The sequence below is a fragment of the Camarhynchus parvulus genome, chromosome 3 (genome assembly GCF_901933205.1).
Source record: "Camarhynchus parvulus chromosome 3, STF_HiC, whole genome shotgun sequence".
NCBI lineage: Eukaryota > Metazoa > Chordata > Aves > Passeriformes > Thraupidae > Camarhynchus > Camarhynchus parvulus.
The window spans coordinates 99433423-99457347 of NC_044573.1; the positions used below are offsets into that span (position 1 = coordinate 99433423).

A 23925-nucleotide genomic window follows, 5' to 3' on the forward strand; every position below is an offset into this window, starting at 1 on the left:
CCCTCCCGCAGCGGGCGCCGTCCGGGAGCGGAGCGAGGCTCTCCCGCTGGCTTAGAGCGCTGGAACGCCGCGCGTGGGGGGCTGCGTTTGCCGTACCCTCGGCTACCCCCGGTCTCTGCTCCCTGGAGAGCCATCTGCCGCTGCTGCCGCGGGACTCGCCTGCCCGCGAGCCCTTTAAATCTGGGTCGGGGAGGCGGCCGAGGGCGGGCGGTGACGGACGCGGCAGCGGGTGGCCCCGGCTCGGGCGGCAGGAGCGTTACGCCCCCGGCGGCAGCCGCTCGCGGAGGCCGAGCGCGGCTGTCGGGCGGTAACGATGTCCCTGCAGGGGTTTGGCAGCGGGATCGCCGACAGCAGCAGCCGCCGGGATTAAACCTTGGGCTTCCCAGGAGCACCGCCGCAGCAGCGCGGAACGACACCAGGTAAGCTCGCGTGTGCCATGCGGCACAGCCTCCAGCGGCCGCGGCCCAGCCCTGCGTGACCAGCGATTGCCGTGAGCTGCGGGCCGGAGCAGGCGGGAGGCTCCCGGCTCGTCCCGCCGGGAGCAGCGCGCGATTTCCCGCGCTCGGGGCCGGGCCGGGATGGGGCCCGCGGCCGGGAAGGGGCGAGGGGGCGGGGCCACGTCCGAGGGGGTGGGGCGTGGTCGCCCCGCGCTCCTCGCTTTGGCGCCAACTGCTCGGGGCTGGGGGTGGGGTTTGCTGACGTCACGGCGGCGGATGCGCCGTGCGGCTGCGGCCGTTGGTTGGCGCGGCGCTGACCCCGCCCCCCGCGCCCGGCCTGCGGCACCGCGGCGGCGGCCGGTGAGCGCTGCCGGCCCTGCGCGCGCACGGCGGCACCGCACCCCCCGGGTACCGCACCCCCGGGCTCGGCTCGGCTCGGCTCGGCTCCCCCGGGCACGGCACCCCCCGGCACAGCCTGCCCGCCCCGCGGGAGCCGCGACCGCGGGTGCTCCTGCTCTGACCCCCGAGAGGTCCCGAGCTCTTCCGCCGCGGCAGGAACTGGGGCGGGCGGGAGCCCCGTCCTTGCCGCGTGTGCGGGGAAGAGCGGCTGCCCCTGAACGGGCTGGTCAGCGCTGCTGGGTGCCTGTGCCTTGCCCCCTGCCAGCCCCCCAGCCCGGTACTGGTCTGACGGGTGGTATCAGACAACGGGAATTTGCTTTTAAATGATCAGTAGGGAAGAAATCGGAATTACCAAATCAGATTCTTTTAACTGGGTAAGCTGCACGTACGGACAATCTGTTCATATAATGCAGTACTGATCTTCATATCAAAATTTCTTTGTCGGATCAATAAGAGATAGTTAAACATCTTCAGGATGCTCATTCAAGTAACAGATAATTTTTTACATTTCTTGTTACCTTGATCCAAGAGTTTTCCTACTCTAGTGCTGGGTTTCATTGAAGAACAAGGGCCACATGTAGCTCAGGTGTAATTTATGTACTTCAAGGTGATGCTGCTTTATATTGCTGTTCTGAAATTGTCGATTAATTGGTTCCCTTTGCTCTGATGTTTTACTCGTAGATGGGGAAGCCGTAGGGAGTCTGTATCATGGCAGCGGATGAGGATGGACTGGGACTGTACGATATCCGCTACAGTGGTGAGAAGTGTTAGATTACTTTCTGGCATGTGGGGAGTTAATGAAAGCAGTCTTATGCAAGTAAATAGGTCCAGAAATAACTTAGAAAACAAATTTGAAGTTGTGACAAGTACTGATGAGCTTCAAATGTAATTAAATGGTTGTGGTGCAGTATCATGCAAGCCCTATCCCATTAGTAAGTTTGTATGTGAAACCATACCTGTGTACTTTGGATTTCTGGAACGTTTTGAGGGAGTCTGGAACTGGAACCCCCCTGTCTTTCACAGTGTATAGTTTAACCTTCAACTGTGTCTTAATGAGCAGTATGGGGCACTGCTCCTTTGTTTGCTGTTTGTAAGAGCCAATGTGCTCCCAACTGCTACAGTACCCATAAATATGGGTAAGGTTTGCCATTACCTTTAGCCAGGGGAGTCACAGTAACTGCCACAGTACCCATAATCAAGGTATTCTTTATTTCCAGCTCCACAGCTGGTTGATTTAACACATATTTGGGGGATTCCCAGCCTCAGAAGGACTGTGGATATTGATGTTTTTCTTTATAGAAATAATATTTGTTGCAGAAATTGAGAGGTTCACATAGAGGACATGAGAGTGATAAGAGGCATTGCAAAAACACAAAGAGAGACTGTGATGATTTAGATTAGAATACATTTACAGAATCAGTGTTAGTAGATGACAATACTAAAGCAAATTGTTGGTGTTATGCTATAGACTGCTACGATACTTTCTCCTTAGCAAGAGATATTTTATTTAACAGTAGTGGTTTTATCATACCAAATATTTTATTTTTGCTTTTGAGTTGTATAAGTTTTGTATTTAGTGTATTCTAGAAAACAGTTTCAAAGTTACATCAATTTTACTTAATTTTAAAATCTATTTGCTATATAGTTTGCTTTATGCACAGTTCTTGTAGTATTTACAAACTGATCTTACAAGACTGTCTTTGCTCCCTGGTGACTGATCTTTTCTCCACAGTAGCAGTAGTTTCCTGGATAAAATTTCCCTTTTACTGGTCTGTACTGTTACCTCTACTGTTTTCTACTGGTATAGGATCACAGCTGTGCTTGCTTTATGGGAAAGGTAGAGTTTGCAGTTTACTAAATGACTGCTTTGGCTTTTTTTTTTTATTGCTTTAGCTGAAGCTTCCCCCTTCAGGGAAGGAGATGAGAGCTCTGTGGATATTTATGATGGCTTGGACAGCAGTTTGTCCGTTTCTGGTAGGTTAATTGTGAGTCACTACTTGGCACATTATGGAGTCTCTGCTTCCTAGGTTGCTTTCAAGTGAAACAATATTTAGTTTTAAGTCTGCATTTAGCTGGTGCAGCCTATGCTTCAGCAAGCAACTTGTTTGAATTCAAGACATATATATTAGGCTGTATCAATGCAGCAGAGAATTCTTAAATCTGTTAGCTGAATGAAAGACAGTTTTCCTCTGATATTGGCTATTTGAAGATACTTGAGCACGTAAAGGGGTGCAGAAAACCTTAGCTATGTTATCTGTGCCTTGATAGTAGGACATCTTACCTTGGAAAAAATACCTTTATTTTGTGTTTTTGTAAGCTTCAGGATCAGATCCAGCAGTCACTGATCACTAAATCCCCAGTGAGAGATCCAAAACATACTTTCAGTGTGATATAGTAAATTCAGGATATCCTTTAAACCTTTAGTTACTGTCCAAATAATTTGACATGCTGTTCCAGCACATGCTGAAGTTCAGACAGCCAGGATACACAAAGTATCACCATACAATTTCAGAAGGCTTTAAGCATTTTCCCATACAGAGTAACCTCGTATCACATCAGAAGGCTGCAAGCATCTGCTCCCTTTGTTCTTCAGCCCAACCTTTTACACCCCTCATGTTGATGCATTGCACCTGAGTGCCCTCTGTTCCCTTTGGTGGTTGGTCAGTGCCCCTGGGCACTCCATGGCTCATTGCTGTCAGTGCTGTTCACCTGCTTCTCACAGCTGTAGCCCATTGGGGGTGAGGCTCAGCCACAGCCCCACTCCCAGTTATCACAAACTGTGTTCCTACAACATGCTAATGTAAATTAATTTCCTCTTTTAATTTCTTTGAAAGTGAGAAATAAATGAATTCAGCACTTTTTTTGTGAGCCTTGGTGTACTGTTTAATGAAATGCTGTTTCTAGTATTTAGGCAATTATTTCTCACCTGATATTACTGCTGTAAGACCATTGAATTTTTATGAAGAACTGTACTATATCCTACAGATGTGAAGCATCCATATACATTTTTCGCATTTTGCATTTTGTATTTTTTAAGTTTATATTTCTTATGTGGAGGTGCATTGTTTACTAAACATTAAAGACACAAGGAGCAATAGCAATGCAGAAGAAACATTTTAGATAGTCCAGTTTTGAGTGACCTTGGTTTTTTAAATTTGCAGAGAGGGCTGATGAGATCTTTGCTCTGCACAGATAAGATGTTATTTATACATCCTCTTGCATTATGGTATTGTCCATAGGATGGAAGCACAGCTTTGATAGCTGACTTCATTTATTTGTCTGCAAATGCCTCTGTATTTCAGGGCTGTCATAAGCCAGGTCCTGTCATTTAAGTGTATTTGGTGAACAGGACACCCAGGCTGATTTGAGGAAAAAGCACTATAATTAAATAATTTGGGTGTTGGCTTGTCAGTTGGTTTTGATTGTTTGGGGTTTTTCTTCGTTTCACTTTCACTTACAGATGGCTATTTCAGGATATCTCTGTGCCTTATTGCAACATGGTATGATGTGAGCATGTAATAATTACTTTGTGTGTTGTTACCTTGTAAGTACAAGAAGTAAAACCAAAATGCACAGACAGTATAGAACTGTGTACACAAAGCAACATGGTTAGAAAAAGACCTTTTTCCTCATGTAATTGCTCTTCTTTATATAGACAATTTTGCTCCAAATACTACGCCATCTAGAAGCAGCTTAAATTTATTTGATGAGATATTAATTGAAGAAGGGACTGCAAAGAAAGCGTCCTATGATGAGGTATGTATTAATATGGGAAAAAAAAACTTCTGATGCTTTGAGGGGGATTTTGTTCCTAATTTCCTTGTGTGAGAAGTAAAGTACAGAAGATGTTGTCAGCATGCTCACACTGTAGGAAAAATAGACTCTTTTTAAATAAGTAAAAACAGGAGTGTGCTAATAAACTCTTAGAACAACAAGTTCATCTGAACAAGTAAATCTGTCAGTCTGTGACGTGATCTGTTCCCATTTCTCATCCTTTGCATGCAGTTCATTTATCAGCTTTGTTATGGGAAAATATATTGTGATTTCCCTGTAGTCAAGGATCTGGTCAGACATCCGATACAAAGCTAAAATCTTGACATTTCTCCCAACAAGTTTTACCAGAGTAAAGCAGATAAATCTGTGATCTATTTTACATGTTGTTAAATTCTGTCCTTGAGACTGAAGGTGGCCATGCAGTAGGTAACTGCTTCTAGCAATCAAGACAACATTCACTTAAGTAGCATCACCAATCCTGGCCTGTAAGACACATTCAAATGGCATGAAAGGGATAGGCATTAACAAATGTTACAGAATAAGTAGGAGGAGTGAACCCTTCAGGACTCCACTGAGTGATGAAAATATCACTTTGCAAGTTTGAAAGCTGTTGACTGTTTGTTTGAATGGAAGTTGTCCATTCTCCTGTGAAAACTTTGTCGCTATCTACCTCTAAAGAGGAGCTCATGCCAAATTTATTTTACTTTAACTTTGTGATCTCAGCAGGATTGTGTCCTTTGCAGTCCAAGTTTGTTGTAACTTTTTGTTGTGTTTTTCCTTACCTATTTTGTCTTACATGAGATCTGTCAAGAGAATCCCCATCCATTTGGCTCTCAGAACTGCTGCTCCTTGGCAGTTGTGTCTTTAATTTCACAGTAATATGGCTTCCTGTTGTTCTTAACCTATTAATGTGAGGCAAGCACACATAGATTTCCTCTTAGCTGAGTGTTTGTGTTGTTTTAGAAACCTGCATACCAATTGGAGCATATTGGAGCTTTTTGTTCCAGTATGGCTTTCATATGTTCCTTTGGGGGAAAAACAGAGGTTTGTAGTATACATTAATGTGTTAACCAAGTATAGATCTAGAGAAGTAACTCTTCTGTATAATTAAGTCCATTTTTGTTCTCTGAATTCTTCTCTCTTTGGCAGTTGCAGGCAGAATATGGAAAATGTCAGCAGCAAATTAAGGAGTTGATGAAGAAATTTAAAGAAATACAGGCACAGGTATTGTAGTTCAAAGGGAAATATTTTTAAGATCGTGCAAAGTAAATTGGATATTGCTTTGAGAAAGCAATTTCATATGCTTTCTAGACTTCATCCATTGCATGGATGGTTTGTAAAGCATCCCTGTGGATATTAGGAGCTTGTTCTGCCTAGGATGGTTGGTGGGGATAGCCTACAGACAAGATCAGTAGGTAAATTAATGTTTCACAATGTTGTGTGCAGTAAGACTCTATTTGGTTAAAAGCTATCTTCTGTCTTCCTAATTAGAAAGTAAATGTGTCAAATGAATAGTTATCAGAAAGGTATCCAGTACTCTTGTTTTTTTAATGCACTAGGGACAGGGCTGCCAAGGCACCTGAGCTGTCCTTAGCACTGGAAGCAGATGTCTGTGTTGCTTTGAGCATAGAGCCATTCTGATAAGTCTGAGCTGCTCTTCAGCTGCAGCTGGTGTTCCCTTGCTGTGCCATTCTGTAGAGCTGGATTATTTGGGGCAGTTCTTCGGTGTGCTCTACTGCATATTGCACATAACTCCCAAAGGTTCCAAGGTCTGCAGTGGTAAGCAGCTGCTGCCCTGTGACACTTCTGTATTGTTTTCTGCAAAACTTGTCTGCCTTTCTGAGCAGGCTTTGCTGAGGACAATTATCAAGAGAAGGGGGACTATTTCTAGAGTTGACAGGGTTCTAGAATATCATACCTAGAAATGTTAGGATGATAAAGCACCCAAGATTGGTTTTGATATTTTAAAAGAAATACAGTTACCCTCTTTCTCTGAAAGTACTTGAGAGGTTCATCTCTCATTTGATGCAGTGACCAAGAAAGAAATAAGTGTGTAAAAGAATGAAGCAAAAAGTTGGATTATCATTTTTAGCTCACTTGGTTTATGGCATATTTCAATTTTACTAAATAGTATGCTTGAAATAGTATGCATTTCAAGCATATTTCTTGGTAATAAATAATTACCAAGACCACAAACAGAAGGATAAATGTGAGTAAAATTACAAAAAAAAGCCTCAACCTATTTTGGATCTTAGTAATTCTGATTTCTTTGAAAGATTTTATATATGTTTTACTGTCACTTTACCAACGATGGGACGTTTTCCTAGTGATTGTCTTGCACTGTTTTTCATTACATGGTTGGATATCCAAGCTAATTCTTGTTTTTTTCTCTCCCTCTCTCTCTTGCTGTCTCTTTTATATATATTTAAAATAGAATATCATTCTACAGAACGAAAACCAGGCTCTCAAAAAGAATATTTCAGCCCTTATCAAAACAGCAAGAGTGGAAATTAACCGTAAGGATGAAGAAATCAGTCATCTGCATCAAAGGTACAAATAGACAGTAGAACTGAAAACATACTTGTGATCTCATCATGTTTATATACTTATTAGAATTTTTTGTGTGCATTTTAAGAAAAAAAGAAAAAATTAGTCAATTACTGTATGGTTTAGAACCAGTACAATCACAGGAAATACAGCTCTCCTTTGCCTATGAGTCTTGGGTTTCTCCTCAAGAAAAGGAGTCCACATGGTGACCATTTGCATGAATTTTTGTTTGTAACCCACTATTCCTTGTGGGTTATCTAACCATCTTACATGTTTGAAAGCATTACCTTACTAGTTTTGAAGCTGAATTTTGTCTGTTTTATGGCCTCAGACAAGAATTCCATGGAACTTTTGAGACAACAACTGAGAAGAAATAGATTATATCATGTTTTCCTGGCAAGATATGAAATCCTGTCTCCAGTGCTGGGGAATAACAACTAGAGGATTCTTGGTTATTTCTGTGTACCACTAATGTTACTGGAAGGAGTTGAAACAGTGAAGTATGGATGGGAGAGCAGCTGACAATAAGGTTTCTGAACCATGTAAAGCCGGAGCAGGGGTTCAGGATTCAGGATGCCAACTTGTCAGAAGGTTGCCTCCTTGTCACTTGGGTCACACATCATTGCTTGGTATTTTGGTTTGACCATTTGATATTTTCCTGCACCAAAACACGTTGTAAAGAAGATTCCTTTAAGGTTCCTGTGCTAAAGGCTATTTGCATATAAACTATGCAGTTTTCTTTGCTAAATACAGAGAATTACCGGGCACAGTCTGTTTGAGATCAAGAGGTTTTGACGTGTAATTCTTTCAGCTCATCAGCTTTCACACAACAGCTGTCACTTTCACACCTTTGAGTGCAGTGAATTTTAAATTAAATTCTTTAAAAAAGACTTTTTTGTTTTGAATATTTGACCACTTTATATACTTTACAAACTCCATTTCAATATTATCTGATGGTGGTGGAAGTTTGTGAACAAGGTATTTGATCTAGATATTTTGGAAGATCCATCATGGAAAATTGTGGGGAAATTGGCACCTTGAGATCTTAGAAACATGCCTTGTCTGCTGCATGGTTTATAGTAAATTAGCTTTTCTTAAGCAATACATCTATGTGTCAAGATTTCAAAGTTAATATCTCTCAAGGAATTGTTAGTGTTTAGCTCAAAAAAAACCCCTCAACTATAAAACCACAAAACCAAAAAACCACAGCTTGGATACAATTACATTAATGTATACATGTATACCCTTTCTAATTTGTTTTTTTAAACTACTTTTAATATGATGACTTCTCAGCAGTAGCATATGGCCTTGATGAGGCTTGGTTATCATAATGTACTTCTTGTTTTCTGGAGCTTGTATCAACTCCCAAATGTAGTTTATTTGCCTATTAATGATTTTTAAATTCTTATTATTTTAAATCACTAGTGCTGTATAGAACAATTTTTTTTTGTCCCTGAGAGAGAGCTTTTTTATTGCTGGACAATGAAATAGTAATTTGAATTACTAGAATTGTTAACTAGGTTCAATACAGTATTTTTTTTCATAAATCTCGATTTTTCTTTAGATTAATTTCTTTTGGAAAATATGTGTATCAATGACATTATTTTGTTCTGTGCTGATGGAAATTATTAAATGTCTTTTTATATCACCTTTTTTTTAGCTTGAAATTTGAAGTGTTAAGTTGTTGCAGAAACATGGATTCATTGCAGATCAGCTTTAGTTATGTTTAAATAAATTTTGAGATAACTTTTTTTGTTTTTATAAATAGGCTGTCAGAATTTCCCAACCATCGAAGTGTTTTCACCAGAACATACCTTCCAGCATCAACTAAAACAAAAGATTCCAAATTCAGACCTTCTGATTTTGGTGACAACATGAAGATGGAGCACAGAATGAAGAATGACTGTTCAAAAGATGCATACCACAGTTACTCATCTCACAACACAGACAGTGGGAAGTGTGGCTCTGAGAAAAGGAACACTCCACTTTTGCCAAGGTACCCTCCTGAAGAGCTCTGCAATGATGGTACTCACACGTGTGCTCTGAGCTATGACCATACCTCCACCAAGGATAACAGAAAGGAAAGAAAAGAAACCAAAAGTAATGAACAGCACAGCAGGGGAAGTGGCAGCAAATACAAAAGAGAAGTACATCAGAGCACTGGAAATGATGGGGACAGCGAGGAGGGGAATTTGGATTCTCAACAGAAGCTGAAAACCCTCTCAGAGAAGGCTGGTAAAAATGAATTGCAACAAAAAAGTCAGAGCATGAAACTCAAATGCAGTCCAAGTGTGGAGAGAAGAGTAGAAAGGGGTGTTTCTTCCTGGGAGAAACAGACAGCTGTTAAAGACAGATTTCAAACAAGAGGTGAATTGTATGCTGATGAGAGATCACAAAATGTTTTAAAAAAGGACATTAAAACACATGATAAAGGTGAAAAACATGCTGGCCAAAAAAATAAACTGAATGAGAAGCTGCAGGAACAAGCAAGGAGGCCTAGCAGGGGAAGCAGTCCACACTCCAGGAATGACCATTCAAAGAGTCTTCATGAATCACATAAATGTCGTGCAGAAGAGTCTAGAAAAGTAAAGCACACTGACTGCAAGAGAGACAGGGGGACAGATGATCATAGCTCTCGAGAAGGAAGGACTTCACCTTCTAATTCCAGCAGCAGAGAGCATAAATATGCACGCTTGAAGGAAAGCAGCAGTAGACATGAATGGGAAACAGCACATTCCAAATCAGAAAGGCACAGAACTGAGGAAAAAAGGAAAAGGGAAAGAGAGGATCAGGATGAAAATAGACATTTTAGAAATGAAAAAAAAGTTGCAAAAGAATTTTCTCACCAATCTGTAAAAGACTCCAAGAAAGGTACCCATGGTACAAAAAGTGAGAGAAACAAATCCTCTAAGCTGGAAGAAACATCCAGAGTAGCAGGCACCTTAAAAGATGATAAGGTACCCAAAACTAAAGGTAATCACACTGGGCAAAAAAGCAAAGACTTAAAACTTAGTTTTATGGAAAAGCTAAATTTAACTCTTTCTCCTAATAAGAAGCAATGTCTTTCTGCAATGGATGGACTTAAAACACCTTCCCGAAAGGCCACTGATGAGGGAGGTACAGGGCCCACACTGCAAGCAGAGCTCTTAGATTCTGCCCACCCTGTAGACTGTGGTTCCACAGAGCACAGTCATTCAGCACTACAAGTTCTGGAGACTGCAGCTCAGAGCAGCATGGAACCAGCACTGCCTGTTTCTGCCAGTTCTGGAAATGGAGCCTTGAAAGCAGCAGCAGATCCAGCACAGGTTGAAGCATTTCCTGCAGTCACAGCTGATGAACCAAGCTCAGAAACCTTACCAGAAGAAGAAGGGGGTCAGGTACAGCCCCAAGCCTTGCCAGAAGCAGCAAAGGTGCTGATTCCTGATGAGATGGAGTCTGAAACGCCTTCAGAAGCAGCAGAGGCTTGTGATCCAGCTGAATTGGAAGCCTCAGTAAAAACAGCAGCAATGACAGGTCTGAACCACCCTGAATGTTTGCCCCTGGAGGTGACAGGGAGTGTGGCAGAGTGTGAAGAGTTGCCTGTGACAGAGGGTGAGATGCAGGATGATTATGTACCAGCAGCAGAAGTGGCAGGACCTGAACCTGCAAGTGCAAGTATGGGAGACCTTCTAGAGTCAGCAGCAGAGAAGAAAGAGGAAGATAAAATATGGCTGGCTGCCGACACAGAAAGCTCTGCAGATCAAAGTGGCTCTCAAAATGTTGTCTTAGATGACTCAGAAGCCAGAAGTTCTGGTGACCTGGAGTCCTCTGACGTTGCAGATGATAGCAGTGAAACAAAACCAGACTCCTTAATGGAAGTAGTGAGGGATGATGATCACCTGGCTGCAGAAAATGTTGACTATCCCATTGAGGAAAAGAGTATCTGTGAAGTTAACACGAGTACATCTCATTCACTGGACAGAACTAGGATAAGTGATAAGGATGAACCACTAGTTGATCAGAATACTTGTGATCTGGGGCCAGAGCTAGCTGATAACAGTACTTCAACAGCATCTTCTCTCAGTGGTGAGATGTGCCCTGTAACTAAAGAGAGAGTATTAACTAACCCAGTTTCTGTTGATGATGACAGCTCAATACTGAGCATTGATCTCAATCACTTGAGGTATATTCCAAAGGCAATCAGCCCACTGAACAGTCCAATACGTCCCTTGGCTAGAGCACTGAAGATGGAAAGTCCCTGCAAAGGCCTTGTGAAGACTTACAACAAAGGTATTTGTATGTGTATATTCTAATTTTTCTACGTGAAACTTGAAAGATCCTCTTATGGAAAGCAGAAATTACTTTGAACTGCTTTCTGAAAAATACAAATTGTGTTTTCTTAAGCTGTGTATGTCCTAGTGGTCCTTTTTTGTTAGTGGTGGCAGCATTTAATGTTGGAGGCAATATTCTAGCCATTTAAATATTAGTGCTCTAAAATTGGAGTTGGTAGCTATTGACAGAAGACTGCTTGAAATAAGAGTTTTGTATTAACTTACTAAAAAAATACGTATGCATTTCTTAATTGTGGCTAGTTTTACATAGATCTCTTTAGGTTTCATTATTGGGTTATTTATTCTCAATTTGTTTTAGTTTTGAAATTGTTAAAAGAAAAGCCAACTATTGTATGTAAATATTAGTTCATAATGATGTGAGAGTTATAATTTAGCTGGTACAGTAATCAGAAAACTTGTTAAAGTAAATGGAAAAAAATTTGAAACTGATGAAAACTGCTATATTTTTGTCTTTCCAATTGATGTATTTGTGAGATAGTTCACATGTGTTTGGTGAAATGTTGAGGCCCCTTAAAGCTCAAAATTTGCTCAAAATAAAGTTTCATTTGCCCTTTAAAGCTCAAAGAAATATATTAAACTGCCAGCTGCTGAAGCAAACCACCCAAATTTGTTATAGCTCAGGCTTCATGCATTCAAACAGTTCTGAACAATCAGTCTACAAAAGAGAATCTTGTTTTTCTGAAAATATCAGTTTAAAATTGCATTCTTTGTGGTGATTAGCAAACTGTTTTCTTTTTATAGATTTAATGCCTGAAAGTACTGTTGTCATCTGTCCCTCAAAGAACTTGTCAAAGGAAGTAAACAAAGAAAATCAAAAGCCAGTGAGCATGTCTGATGAACACTTAGAGATGGAGTCTCGGCTGAGTATCTCTTCAGATGAAATAGAAGAAGGTGAAATCATAAGTAGTGATGAAGATAAAGAAAGATCTAAACCAGAGAGAGGCTCTGAAAATGCAAAAAAGTCAAGACCAAAAGCTTCTTCTGTGACACGAAATTTGACCAGCAGCCCACAGAATCAAAATAGCAAAACTGTGCACTGCAATGAAGATAATGGAAAATTTGTTTCTGTGCAAGTAAGCACACAGAAGAACAGAGAGAGGCATAAAAATCAGACCTTCAGATCTTCAAAGAATATGAAGAAAAACAAAACTGTGAGCATTGCTTGTCTTGAAAAAATAGTTCATGTTATTGTTGAACCTTCAAATATACAAGAAATCATGCAGATGCTCAGAGCTATACGAAAGCAGATGAGGAAAAGTTATATGAAGTTCAAAGTACACTTCCCAGTTCAGCATTTTCACAGAATTATAGAATCTGGGATCATAAATTTTACAGCATTAATAAGATACTTGAACTTTTCCAAGATGTGTGCATTAGGTGATACGTTAAAATTGAATATCTGTGATATCATAGAGTCGAAACTTAAACAAGTTAAAAAGAATGCAATAGTGGACCGTCTTTTTGACCAGCAAGTATCAGATATGAAAAAACAGTTGTGGAAATTTGTAGATGAACAGCTTGATTACTTATTTGAAAAGATAAGGAGAATTATAATAAAGCTATGTGATGTGGAAAACGAGAGCGAGGAAGGGAAGTGTGAAAGAGCCGGAAAGCAAAACCACAAAATCAGTCATAAAAATGATGTGGAGAGATCTAGAAAAAAGTCCCCGAAAGAAGGTTCTCAAAAGCCTGAAGAATATATTTCAAAACAATCTGTGGATTATGAACAATCTAACTGTCACCATGAGAAAAATAAGCCAGGTGCACCGAAAACTGCCCTTACAAAATGTCTTAATTCCATTGATAACACAAGAAATTCCCAAACAAAAGTTCACCTCTCTAAAGAGAATAATTTACAAAACACTCTTACTCCACTGAAGGGTGTTAAATATGAGAAGGAAGGTCTCCAGCTGTCCAGAGATACTAATAAGTCTGATCTTAGTTATGAGCTTCTCACAGAACAACAAGCATCCAGTCTTACATTTAATCTAGTAAGTGATGCTCAAATGGGTGAAATTTTCAAAAGCTTATTACAAGGTTCTGATCTCTTGGAAAAAAATGGTGGCAATATAAACAGAAATGACTGTGAATTCAGGACTCCAGAAAAACAGTTTTTAGACAGTCATAAATACAGGGATAATGCTGCTGAACTGGAGCAAGACATCACAGCAAAGGAGGCATGCATGGATTGTAAACTGGATGAGGATATTAGTTGGACTATTGTTTCACCTGTAAGAGCTCCCTCATTGGCATCTAGGTCTCAGATGCCTGTTGATCCAGATGTGCTGGATGAGAGCTGTATGTTTGAGGTTTCCACAAACTCAGCTTCGTGCAAAGAAGATGAATGCAATTTGCAGAAGAATAAATCGTGTATTTCTTCTATCCTCCTTGAAGATTTGGCTGTTTCCTTAACCATTCCATCGCCTTTGAAATCAGATGCTCACCTCAGCTTCCTAAAACCTGAGAATAATTCTAGCTCAGCTCCAGAGGGTGTTGTTAGTGCACATTACAGTGAAGATGCACTTCTTGGAGAGGAGGATGCCACTGAGCAAGACATTCATTTGGCTTTAGAGTCTGATAACTCTAGCAGTAAATCAAGTTGTTCCTCATCATGGACGAGTCGGCCTGTTGCTCCCAGTTTCCAGTGTCGCCCCAGCCTCCCGATGCAAGCAGTGATCATGGAGAAATCCAATGATCATTTTATTGTGAAGATCCGGCGGGCAGTGCCATCTGCCTCACCAGCCTCTGAACAGATGGCTCCAGTGAAGGAGGCACAGGCATCCTCAGCCAAGACTGGAAAAGGGGAAATGAGAACTGGGGGAAAAGAAAAGGACAGCCAGAGTGCCACCATGAAAGAAACTGTCAAACCAGATGTGGTTAAGATGGATCACTTGCCTCATGTCAGCACTGACCAAGAACAGAATCCGACCTTAGCTCAGCCTCTGAAGGAGTCACACAGTAATATTGGAAAGGAAGAAACTACTGACTTGCTTGCAACCTGTAGAAAATCTTCAGACAAAGAGAGCCATGACACTGAAAGCCCAGATAAAGGCTCTGAGCAATCTGAGGCACAGAAATTGCAAGTAGCTGAAAACATAAATGAAATGCATGTTAGATCTCAAGATTCTTTTCCTGCTGGATGCAGTAAGAAGTCATGCATAACAGATGGTATTGTTGGTGGAACTTCTTGTCATACAGTGGAATCCAGAGCAGATAACGGGACTCGGGAAACTTCAACAGGAAACTCAGAAGTCAGTGATAAAAGGGAAGAACTGGAAGAGTGCTTTGATGCATCTGCAGACCTAACAGAAGAGCTTTCTAATGAGACTGTAGCAGGAGAATGTGATCTTGAAACAAAACCCAATTCAAAGACTAGTGGAGAGTGTCAGATAAGTATAGAAGATAAACCTAATAAGAAGAGGAAAAAAGAGACTGTCAAAGAGAATTCCAATTCAAAAAGGCAACGAAAAGGAACTGAATCAGCAGGTGAGGGGAGTGATGAAGGTAATGTCAGGATTGAAGATAAAAATTCATCACCCAAGCAATGTTCCAGTAAGAAGAATGACCAGCAGAATAAAGACTCTTCTCCCTTGGCTTCATCTCCATCATCACCTAGCCTCTATGCCAAAAACATCATTAAAAAGAAGGGAGAAGTAGTAGTTTCCTGGACAAGGTAATTTCTGATTTGATCAGAAATTGATTACTTTAGGGTTTTTTAAAACTATGTGAAACACTGAAAAGTGGGAAGAAAAGGTTATTTAGCTAATGACCAAAGTTATTTGGTAGCTCTACACCCTTCTCTAAAAAGGGGAAAGGGAGCCTCCTTTTATCAGTTCAGGATTGCTGTAGGAGATTGATGTCCATCTCTTATCCACATCTCCCAAAGCAGGAGTCCTTTTGGTTTTTGTTTTAAAAGCTTATGTGCTGAGGTAACAAGACCTACTGTAATCCACTCTATGTTCTTATTATTTCCCCTGCCGGCTTTACTTTTTCTGTCCAATAATTCCAGCCAGGCTTGGTAGGGGATGAAGTTCCTTGATGTTCCTACAAGGCATTGGTGACTGATGAGGAACAGCTAGAGATTTCCCCCTCTGAGGGAAGGCATGAGAGCAAGCAGTTTTCTGGTTTTGGACCTGAGCTGCTCAGTCTGTGGAAATGTAGCAGTCAACCATTCAACTCAATATATTCTGATTTGCAGGATGTGGGTGACAAATGAGAGGGTTGTCTGTGTCAATAATACATGCAAAATTATTGTGGTGTATTCTTGTTTTTAAGAAACTGTAGTTGGCAGGTTTTGCTGTTCTTGCTATAACTTGACACAATGAAACAGTTTATAAAGGGGCTTCTAGAATTTTCAGGACAGACTTTTCTAACTATAGTTCAGATGTAGTAAGTTTCTAGGTAACATTTTAAAAGAAAACCATTTCCTTCACAGAAAAAAGACAGCAAAAGCTAATGTGATTTTTTTAATTTGCAAATCAAATCAAGGTAGAAAGAGACTTACAGTTTTCTGTATGAATATGACTAGATTTTCAGTTTTGCAGTTTTTGTTTATCTTTTAAAAGACATTCATTTAAATAACTAGTCATTACATTTTTCTTTGAAATTGAAGAAAATAAATATAATTTGTTGAAGTATGATAGGTTTCAACCAAATAAAATTGCTGTCTATATGCACTTTGCCAAATTCATTGATGAGACAAACAGGAAATTGATGACACACTTCAGAATAGACTCCTGGTTTTTTATTCTCATGTGAGCAGTAGATGTGCTCTGAGTATGTTTGTTACATTAAGCCACTTAGAGAAGTCAAACATCAGTGGGCCTTAGGTGAAAGCTTCTGTTCAGCCATGCAAACTGAGGCTGGAATGCTGACCTGTGTTGAGACTGAATTTCTTTCAATTCAAGTTTAAATATCTGGTTTAGAAGCTTAAAACTCTTTGGCTTTGGTTTGGGCCTAGCTCTATTCTAACAATCCTGTCCTCCCTAGTAGGAGAATGTAATCTCCTCTACCGCTTGTTCTTACTGGCTCTGTTAGTCTGTGCTTGTAGAAGAAAGCATCCTCCACAAATTTGTTGCTGCTGTTTGAACTCATGTTCCGTAGTTTGGAAATATTCCGAATTTTATATATGCCTGTATGTATTATTTTGTTTGTGTATGTGTACACAACTATATGTATTAATGTTTTAAAAATGCATTTTTGCTGTAGAAATGATGACCGAGAAATTTTACTGGAATGTCAGAGAAAAGGACCATCAAGCAAAACCTTTCTTTCCTTGGCCACTAGGCTGAACAAAAGCCCAAATCAGGTAGGTGATGATCATTCTGGTATACAGTACCAGCAGTATTCCTACATTTACGATTACAGTTTAACAAAAATCTTTGGAGATCTGCTGCAAATCTGTAGTTTTCTTTTCCTTATGTCTTTTCTGGGAGATTCCTGACAAAAAGAATCTTAGATTCTGCCAGTTGTTACTTCTTAAAAATACACATAGGGGTATTATGGGGATTCCTAAGTACCTGTTTGGTTGGTACATTGGAACTGCTCCATTCATAATCCAGGTACAACAGGATTGTTCTGTTGTTGGGTCCTCACTTAGATAAAGAAAGGCAATTTTGAGAGGCCTGAAGCCTTTGGACACCTTTAATAAATTAGAAAAAAAAGATTCAATTTAGAGCTGAGAAAAAGTATGATTGTGCAGAAAGGACATTTTTAATGAAGGCTTTTCTCTTTCTCCTTTCACCTTTTGATGTAAAACTTTCAAAGGATGCAGATACCAAATTAATGTAGAATGTTCCCAGAAGTTTGCATCTAACTTTATACTGGAGTTGAATTGCTCTCTTAATATGCATCCTGCAAATCTAGAAAGGGAGAAACACATTTGACTCCATTAGGAAATCCTGCATGATTGGGATTTGGCTTTTAGGATATTGTATTGTATAGTTGGAGAGTTTTTGTGGGGTTTAGAAGCTGTTGGGGTGGCTGGTTAGATAAAATAATGCTACCTGTGCATTTATGCCTCTCTTCCCAGTTAGTTTGGTGGATCATCAATATGCTATAGCAATATGTATACAGCAATAAAAACTAGTAGCTTAGAGCTGAATGAGATTACTACTTCAGCTGTATCTGTGTTCAGCAAAAAGGCCTTTTACTCTGTTCTACAGACCAGTTACGTAAAACACCTGTCAGGCAGATTATTCCACGATGAGCAAAAAATACCTGAAGCAACAATTGTACAAGAGGATAGGAAACAGCCAATAAATGGTGCTTTTTTTGGAGCACAAAATAAGCTTTTGTCTTTACATTTGCATCTTACAGTTATGTGTGGCAAATTCAAGGCTAATTGGCTTTGAAGCCTTCATTTTTCCCTCCTTCTTGTAGGGAAACCTGTGTTGGCTCTAGCTGTCTTTGATTAACCTGGAAGCTATTTCAAATGTGAAAGGTATAGAAGACTTCCTAGATCCAGTTAATTTGTTAATGGTGCTCCTAAAATTTCTTCAAAGTAAATAGTGGTGGTCTTAAAAAAAACTTGATGTCAGATCAATCTGTCTTGGTAGACATGGAAGTTGGGGGCCTTAATGATATGTCTTTCTTTTTTTGTCCTCTCTTAGGTTTCAGAAAGATTCAAGCAGTTAATGAAGCTGTTCAAGAAATCCAAGTGCAAGTAGACTCAAACCAAGTTTCTTCATGGTTACAGGGCTCAGGTGTTACCTGCAGGGATGGACTGGAGCCACTGCATTCATATGGTGGGATTGTGGGGAGGTATCTGAGTCAGAATACTGTTTGGTAAATCCAGTGCACTGTTAGTATTTACTTGTCTGAGTTTCCTCTGAACTCCTTTAACAGAGTAACACAGAGGGAACTTCACAAGCAAGTGGCTAGGAAAGAAAGGGCTTTGACACTGCACATGGGGCAGTATCATTTCAAGGGGGTTATCTCCTATTAGTTAAAGGTGTTCTGTGGGTGGAGACAGGGGCAAGAGTGGGAGTGATGGCTCTTGCTGCACTTGTTGGAAGTTCTGCGTGTGCTGATGTTGAACTGTGATCTTAAAAAGTAAGAGTGCTTTGGAATCCAGTTGATAGATAATCCTGGAAAATGACAGGTAGGTCATCTTGGTGACTGTGGAACATACTTTAAGAAGTGAGGTCTTTTTCTTTTAAAATAAGGCAGGGCGATGATAGCAATGATTCCAAAAGTTGCTTATCCAGTAATTGAATTCTGTTGCTCAGGAAGAGGTGGATCTTGCAGCTTGTTCTTAACAACCATTTGTGACAATTGTTTACTTACTAGAGATGTAAATCTAACAGAGTCTGTTTTCAGAGCAGTCAGTGTGCAGGGGGCATAAATGTTACTTTACATGAATGCTCCTCCACAAAGGCCATTATGTTTTTCTGTTCCAAACTACATCTGGAAAAGGTACTTTGTTTAGGTCTTCAACATAATAAACGTTCTGTTTTGTTAAAAAAAAATTAAATATTGAGGAGTGATTTTCTTTTAAAAATTATTTATTTTCGTTCAAAAATTCAGAAACAGACCTTTACAGTTTCATAAAATGTGACTTCATAGTTAATAACCAGAAGCACAACTTTTCCATAAAAACAGGCAGTTTTCAAAAGCTTGTCAACTTGGCATGTTTTGACAGCAATTGCATCTATCTTTACACATTGTTTAGTGCATTAGAAATTCATTATGTTCTATTTACAAAAAATCTGTTATAACTGTTTCCAGTTTTACTAGAACATACCTAAAGAGTGTGTGTGTGTATATATATATTTACACACACATCTCATACACACTGCTGTTTATCCCAAATTTCTAAAAAAGTTTTGTTTTTTCTTCTCTCTGAGAAACATTCCTGGGAGTTGCAGGGGTTTTGTTTAATTAATTCATTAATTTTTGAGGTTTTATTTTCTACAGAGGACTGGAATTGCTGTAGTTGGAATTGCTCTTTATTCAGTTAGAGCATCTGCTGAGTACAGTTTGACTTCATTTAATAGCCCTCACCTAAGTGCGTTGCCTTTCAACTTGGATTGAATTGGCTCTTTTTCAGAGTCCAGTAACCATTTCTTCAATGTCAGCATGTTTTTTGTTCCCTCTCCAGCTAATGGGACAGACTTCTCTTTCTAATAAACCATCAGATAATTTGTCAGTGATGTTGTCGCTGACCCCTTTGGAGTATGGTACATGTGACCTATGGAATGGATTGTCCTGCTGCCAAACAGTGCATTGTCCTTGTTTTAGGCAGTGCTCTGGAAACTGTTACAAGGAACAACTTGAGTGGGTGATGATGTCAGTTCTGGCAGTCTTCCATCTTTTGTGCTTGTTTCTGAACATTGCTTTCAATGATCAAATCTCACCTTCCGTGCTTTGCTGTCAGTCAGTGCCTGGTAATTTCATTGGGGGATCAGTGCACCAGCCCCATGCTTGTTCTTAACAAATGTTTGTGACAATTGTTAATTTGTTGGAGATTTAAATCTAACTGAAACTGTTTTCAGAATAGTTAGTTTGCAGAGAACTGTTCATGTGTGTGGAAAAATCAGACTCTCCTAAGAGTGTTCTTTTAACCATATCCTTATAGATCAACATGTGCACAGTACTGAAGGCACTGAGGGAAGTCACTTCTCTCCACTTAAGTGCTTCCTCTCTGCATCAAAAAAGGCAGGCAGTATTTTATTACAAAGTTGTTTATTCCTTATGTGTGTTTACTTACTTTCATATCTGTATAGGTGATGGGGGCAGAGTTTGACGGTTTTGAATCTGACTTGGATTCCTTTTTTGTAAAGTGTGAAACTTGGTTAATGTTTTCTCTATTGTATCTATGTGTACAGGTTCCTATGTGGTCATGTAAAATGTCTGATGTTTGTATATATATAAATATATGTATAAAAATAGAAAGAGCTTTGTTTTAGCCAAAGATGATTTTTTTAAGTATATAAAACTACAGGTTTATTTTGTATAAACTGAATAGTTTGCTTACTGTAAGAGCAATACAAAAAATAAAACTAAAACTTACACACATGTTCTTGTTGAACAAAGGTTGGCTTGGAGTGGTTTTGTAACATTGTAATTTATTTCTCCAACAAGAATTTTGATACATATATGCCAAATGTACTGTATGTAATTCTGCAGTCTACTTTGTGAAACCTCAGGTAAATCAAAATATTTTCTAGAACTGTTGGTTAATGGCTTGACAGCTACACATGCTGTGAAGCAGCATTAAAATTTACTTCTCTTAGTTTGTATAAGTGAGTAGCTATGTTGATGTTCTGGCCAATAAACATGGAAGTTGTCGGCTGCTGCTCTACTCTAATTACTGCTCTGAATACATACTGCTTATTTCTTAATGAATGTGACTGAAATTGGAGAATTTCACAAACCACATAAAACCCCTAAGACACTTATGAAACAGGACCTACAACTTCAGTCATTTTTCTGGAAACCTGGGGTTATTGTTTAGTGGAATATTACAAAGGAGAAAGACCATTTCGTGTCCCAAGACCTTTCACTGGAAGAGTGTAGCTGGTGGCCCTTCAAGAGTCTTACTCCAACTTGCTACTGAAGGATAGGTCTACTTCTATCCAACACACATATTTTTACAGGATTCTGTTTAATGGATGTTCAAAAATTTTCCAGAGTTTAAGGGAGTGGAGATGTGCATGACAGTGAAATAATTGGGCATTGAATTTTGAGGGATTCTCTCTAAGGCAAAGTCTATTGGCAGCTAAAGATGTACATACAACAATTGTCTTACCTCAGGACACTTTTCTTAGATGTCAATCCAGCAACACATAGCTATCCCCATTAAGGCTTTCCTCTCTTATTCACTCTAAAACCAGAGGCAGAATAATCTTTAGCCAGTTGTCTTCATGAAGGGAAGCAGCAGTAATAAAGCATGCTGAGGAGCAGTCTTAAGGATTTCTTAGAAGAATCTATGAAATCAGTTGAGGCATTTCAGGAGCAGAATTGGCTTTGCTAGGAATGATGGATAGAGTTTCAGGGGTGGCTGTTTGGTTCCTGTGAAAGGTATTTTGCTCCAGAAGGAGCAAGTTAGTACCAGTAGTAACAGTAATGTTTGTCTAGTAAAATGGAAAAAAGTTCAGGTGAAGTGACTTTTTTAATAAGCCAAGGTATTTCTAGACAGTGAGAGTACACTGTACCCAGTAAGTGGTTTAGGCTAAAGCTAAAATTCTGTAGTCTCATCTCTGCATTTTGTTATGCCCATACCTGAATTGCTTTGGCTGCAGCCTGTTGTCCAGTTCGCTGTTCACACCAATTTGTGATGGGTTTGGTGAGACAGCAGAAAGCATGTGCACTTTGAAGTGGTTTTGACCCTGCACTGTTAGCTTTGTTGTGATGTCAGAATTGTGAAGTATTAATATAAGGAAATGCTGCTGTCTGTGTTATAACAAGATTACTATTAGTTACCACATACATCTTTTTCTGTTTTTCAAATGTGTGAGTCCCTGACAAGAATGTCAAAACCTGCAATGCTATAAAAAGTGTATTTGGATCTAATACTAGAAGAACTTACTTTGTGCTAGCTGGGAGTTCTAATTTAGAATCAAAAAATATTGTGAGTTGGAAGAAACCTACAAGGATCCAGCTCCTGGCCCTGCACAGAACAGCCCCAAGAATGCCACCATCTGCCTGAGTGTTGTCCAAATGCTTCTTGAACTCTGTCAGGCTTGGTGGCTGTGACCACTTCTCTGGGGAGGCTGTTCCAGTGCTCAGCCACTTTCTGAACAAAGAACCTTTTTCTAATATCCAAACCTAAACTTTCCCTGACACAACTTCAGGCCATTTCCTTGCATCCTATCACTGAGCACCACAGAGAAGAGATCAGCATCTGCCCCTCCTCTTCCCCTCACAAAGTTGTAGTTTGCAATGGGGTCTCATCCAGGCTGAACAGACCAAGTGACCTCAGCCAGCTTCCCCTCAAGGCCCTTCACCATCATTGTTGCCCTCCTTTGGATGCTCTCTCCTATAGCTGAATGTCATTCTCACACTGTGGCACCCAAACTGCCCCTAGCACTTGAGGTGAGGCTGCCCCAGTGCAGAGCAGAGAGGGACAATCCCCTCCCTTGGCCAGCTGTGGCTGATGCACCCCAGGTCAGGGTTGGCCCTCTTGGCTGCCAGGGCACTGCTGGCTCATGTTCAACTTGCCATGGACTGGGACCCTTTCTGTGGCTCTATTTCCAGCTTCTCATGCCCCAGTCTGCACCTACATCCAGGGTCACCCCATCCCAGGTGCAGAGTCCTGCTGTCACACACAAGGCAGAGTAAATGCCCCATACTGGATTTGGATACTGGGATTTACTGAATAACCACCAGGACCAGACCTTTCACCCTCCTTGGCTGTGATCTGTTCCTGCCCCAGCACTGTTCCCTGGGTCTCTGCTTCCCAGCAGGGAGGTCACTCCTGCTCCAGGAAGGTCAGGCATGAAGATGTGCTGGTTCCCACTGTGCTGCTTTCCACAGTTGCTTGTTTCAGTCACCACTGGCCAAGGTCCCATCTCTGATCTGCAGGATATATTCCCTCCCACCAATCCACACACAGCCTGCTGCCAATTCACACTGTGAATCAAGCTGCTTCTGTCTGTGGCAGCGCTTAGAGCAAGGGAATGTCCTGAGGCACCACAGATTCTTGCTTCTCTCCAAATGCAAACACCACCATCCCTGTGCCCTCACCCTGCTTCCCTTTCATGCACAATGAATTATATGGACCATTAACAAGCTTGTGTGAGCAGTCCTTTAACAACCTTAATTATTCTGCTGCTACAGCAGAAATGCAAAAAATTGTCCCTGAACAGCCCACTGTCACCCGTCCTGTCCCCTGAGAAAAGCAAAACCTTAAACCAGGTTGCCCTGAGGGCAGAGTGATGTAGGCAGCCTGTGGTTCTGGACCTGCCAAGGGGCAGGTGGGGTGGGACAGAAATGTGCTGGGCCCAGAATGAGCTGCTTCTGCAGTGAACAACTCTGACAGGACGGACACATCATAGGTGCTGCAGCTCTTGCTCTTTTCTCAAGCTTTCACAGCCAGCAGAGGTGAAGAGGGTGCTCCTGAGAAACACCTGGGCACTGTGGAAGCTGCTGGAGATGTCAGGTCAAGAGCATCTGATGAGGCAGCACAGAGGACCAGGCCTGAGTTTATGCTCTGAGCTGAAGCAGCAAGGAAGAGCTTCAGGGACTTGGTGACCAGATTTGGAAAGTAGTGATGTGAAAATGAAATGGCAATGACAGGTATGTGAGAGTATATGGATGAGAAAGGCCTGTGGAGATCTGGGAGGTTTGGATGAATATTAACACATCTCTCAGGGGTGAAAATTGTATTCCTACTGCCCCTAAGGCATTTGTTTGTAATGTGTGCATAAGCCATATGGGTGCATAAGCCAAACATCTGCTCTGTTAGGCTGAAGCTGGAGGAGAGGTGCTGCAGC

At 40.8% G+C, this 23925-nt stretch overlaps 1 protein-coding gene across 2 annotated transcripts; it reads left to right on the forward strand.

The window, feature by feature from the left end:
• Positions 1-3: 3 nt before the first annotated feature.
• Positions 4-20798, forward strand: CASP8AP2 (caspase 8 associated protein 2). Of its 2 annotated transcripts, none has more exons than XM_030945521.1 (10): positions 4-419; positions 1518-1593; positions 2730-2810; positions 4492-4592; positions 5760-5834; positions 7045-7160; positions 8926-11426; positions 12230-15161; positions 16697-16796; positions 18100-20798. In XM_030945521.1, exons 2-10 carry the CDS (start codon positions 1545-1547, stop codon positions 18154-18156), a joined length of 6012 nt encoding a protein of 2003 aa, XP_030801381.1. In that variant the 5' UTR covers positions 4-419; positions 1518-1544; the 3' UTR covers positions 18157-20798. The 2 variants fall into 2 exon arrangements, with proteins under 2 accessions (XP_030801381.1, XP_030801382.1); XM_030945522.1 differs by lacking the exon at positions 4-419 and adding an exon at positions 906-1210.
• The last annotated feature ends 3127 nt before the right edge of the window (positions 20799-23925 follow it).

Bases quoted from the DNA above. Each gene is read 5' to 3' on its own strand.
- CASP8AP2 (XM_030945521.1), top strand. From the start codon at position 1,545: ATGGCAGCGGATGAGGATGGACTGGGACTGTACGATATCCGCTACAGT. The intron at 1,594-2,729 runs GTGAGAAGTGTT...TTATTGCTTTAG, and splicing joins GTACGATATCCGCTACAGTG to CTGAAGCTTCCCCCTTCAGG. The intron at 15,162-16,696 runs GTAATTTCTGAT...TTTTTGCTGTAG, and splicing joins GTAGTAGTTTCCTGGACAAG to AAATGATGACCGAGAAATTT.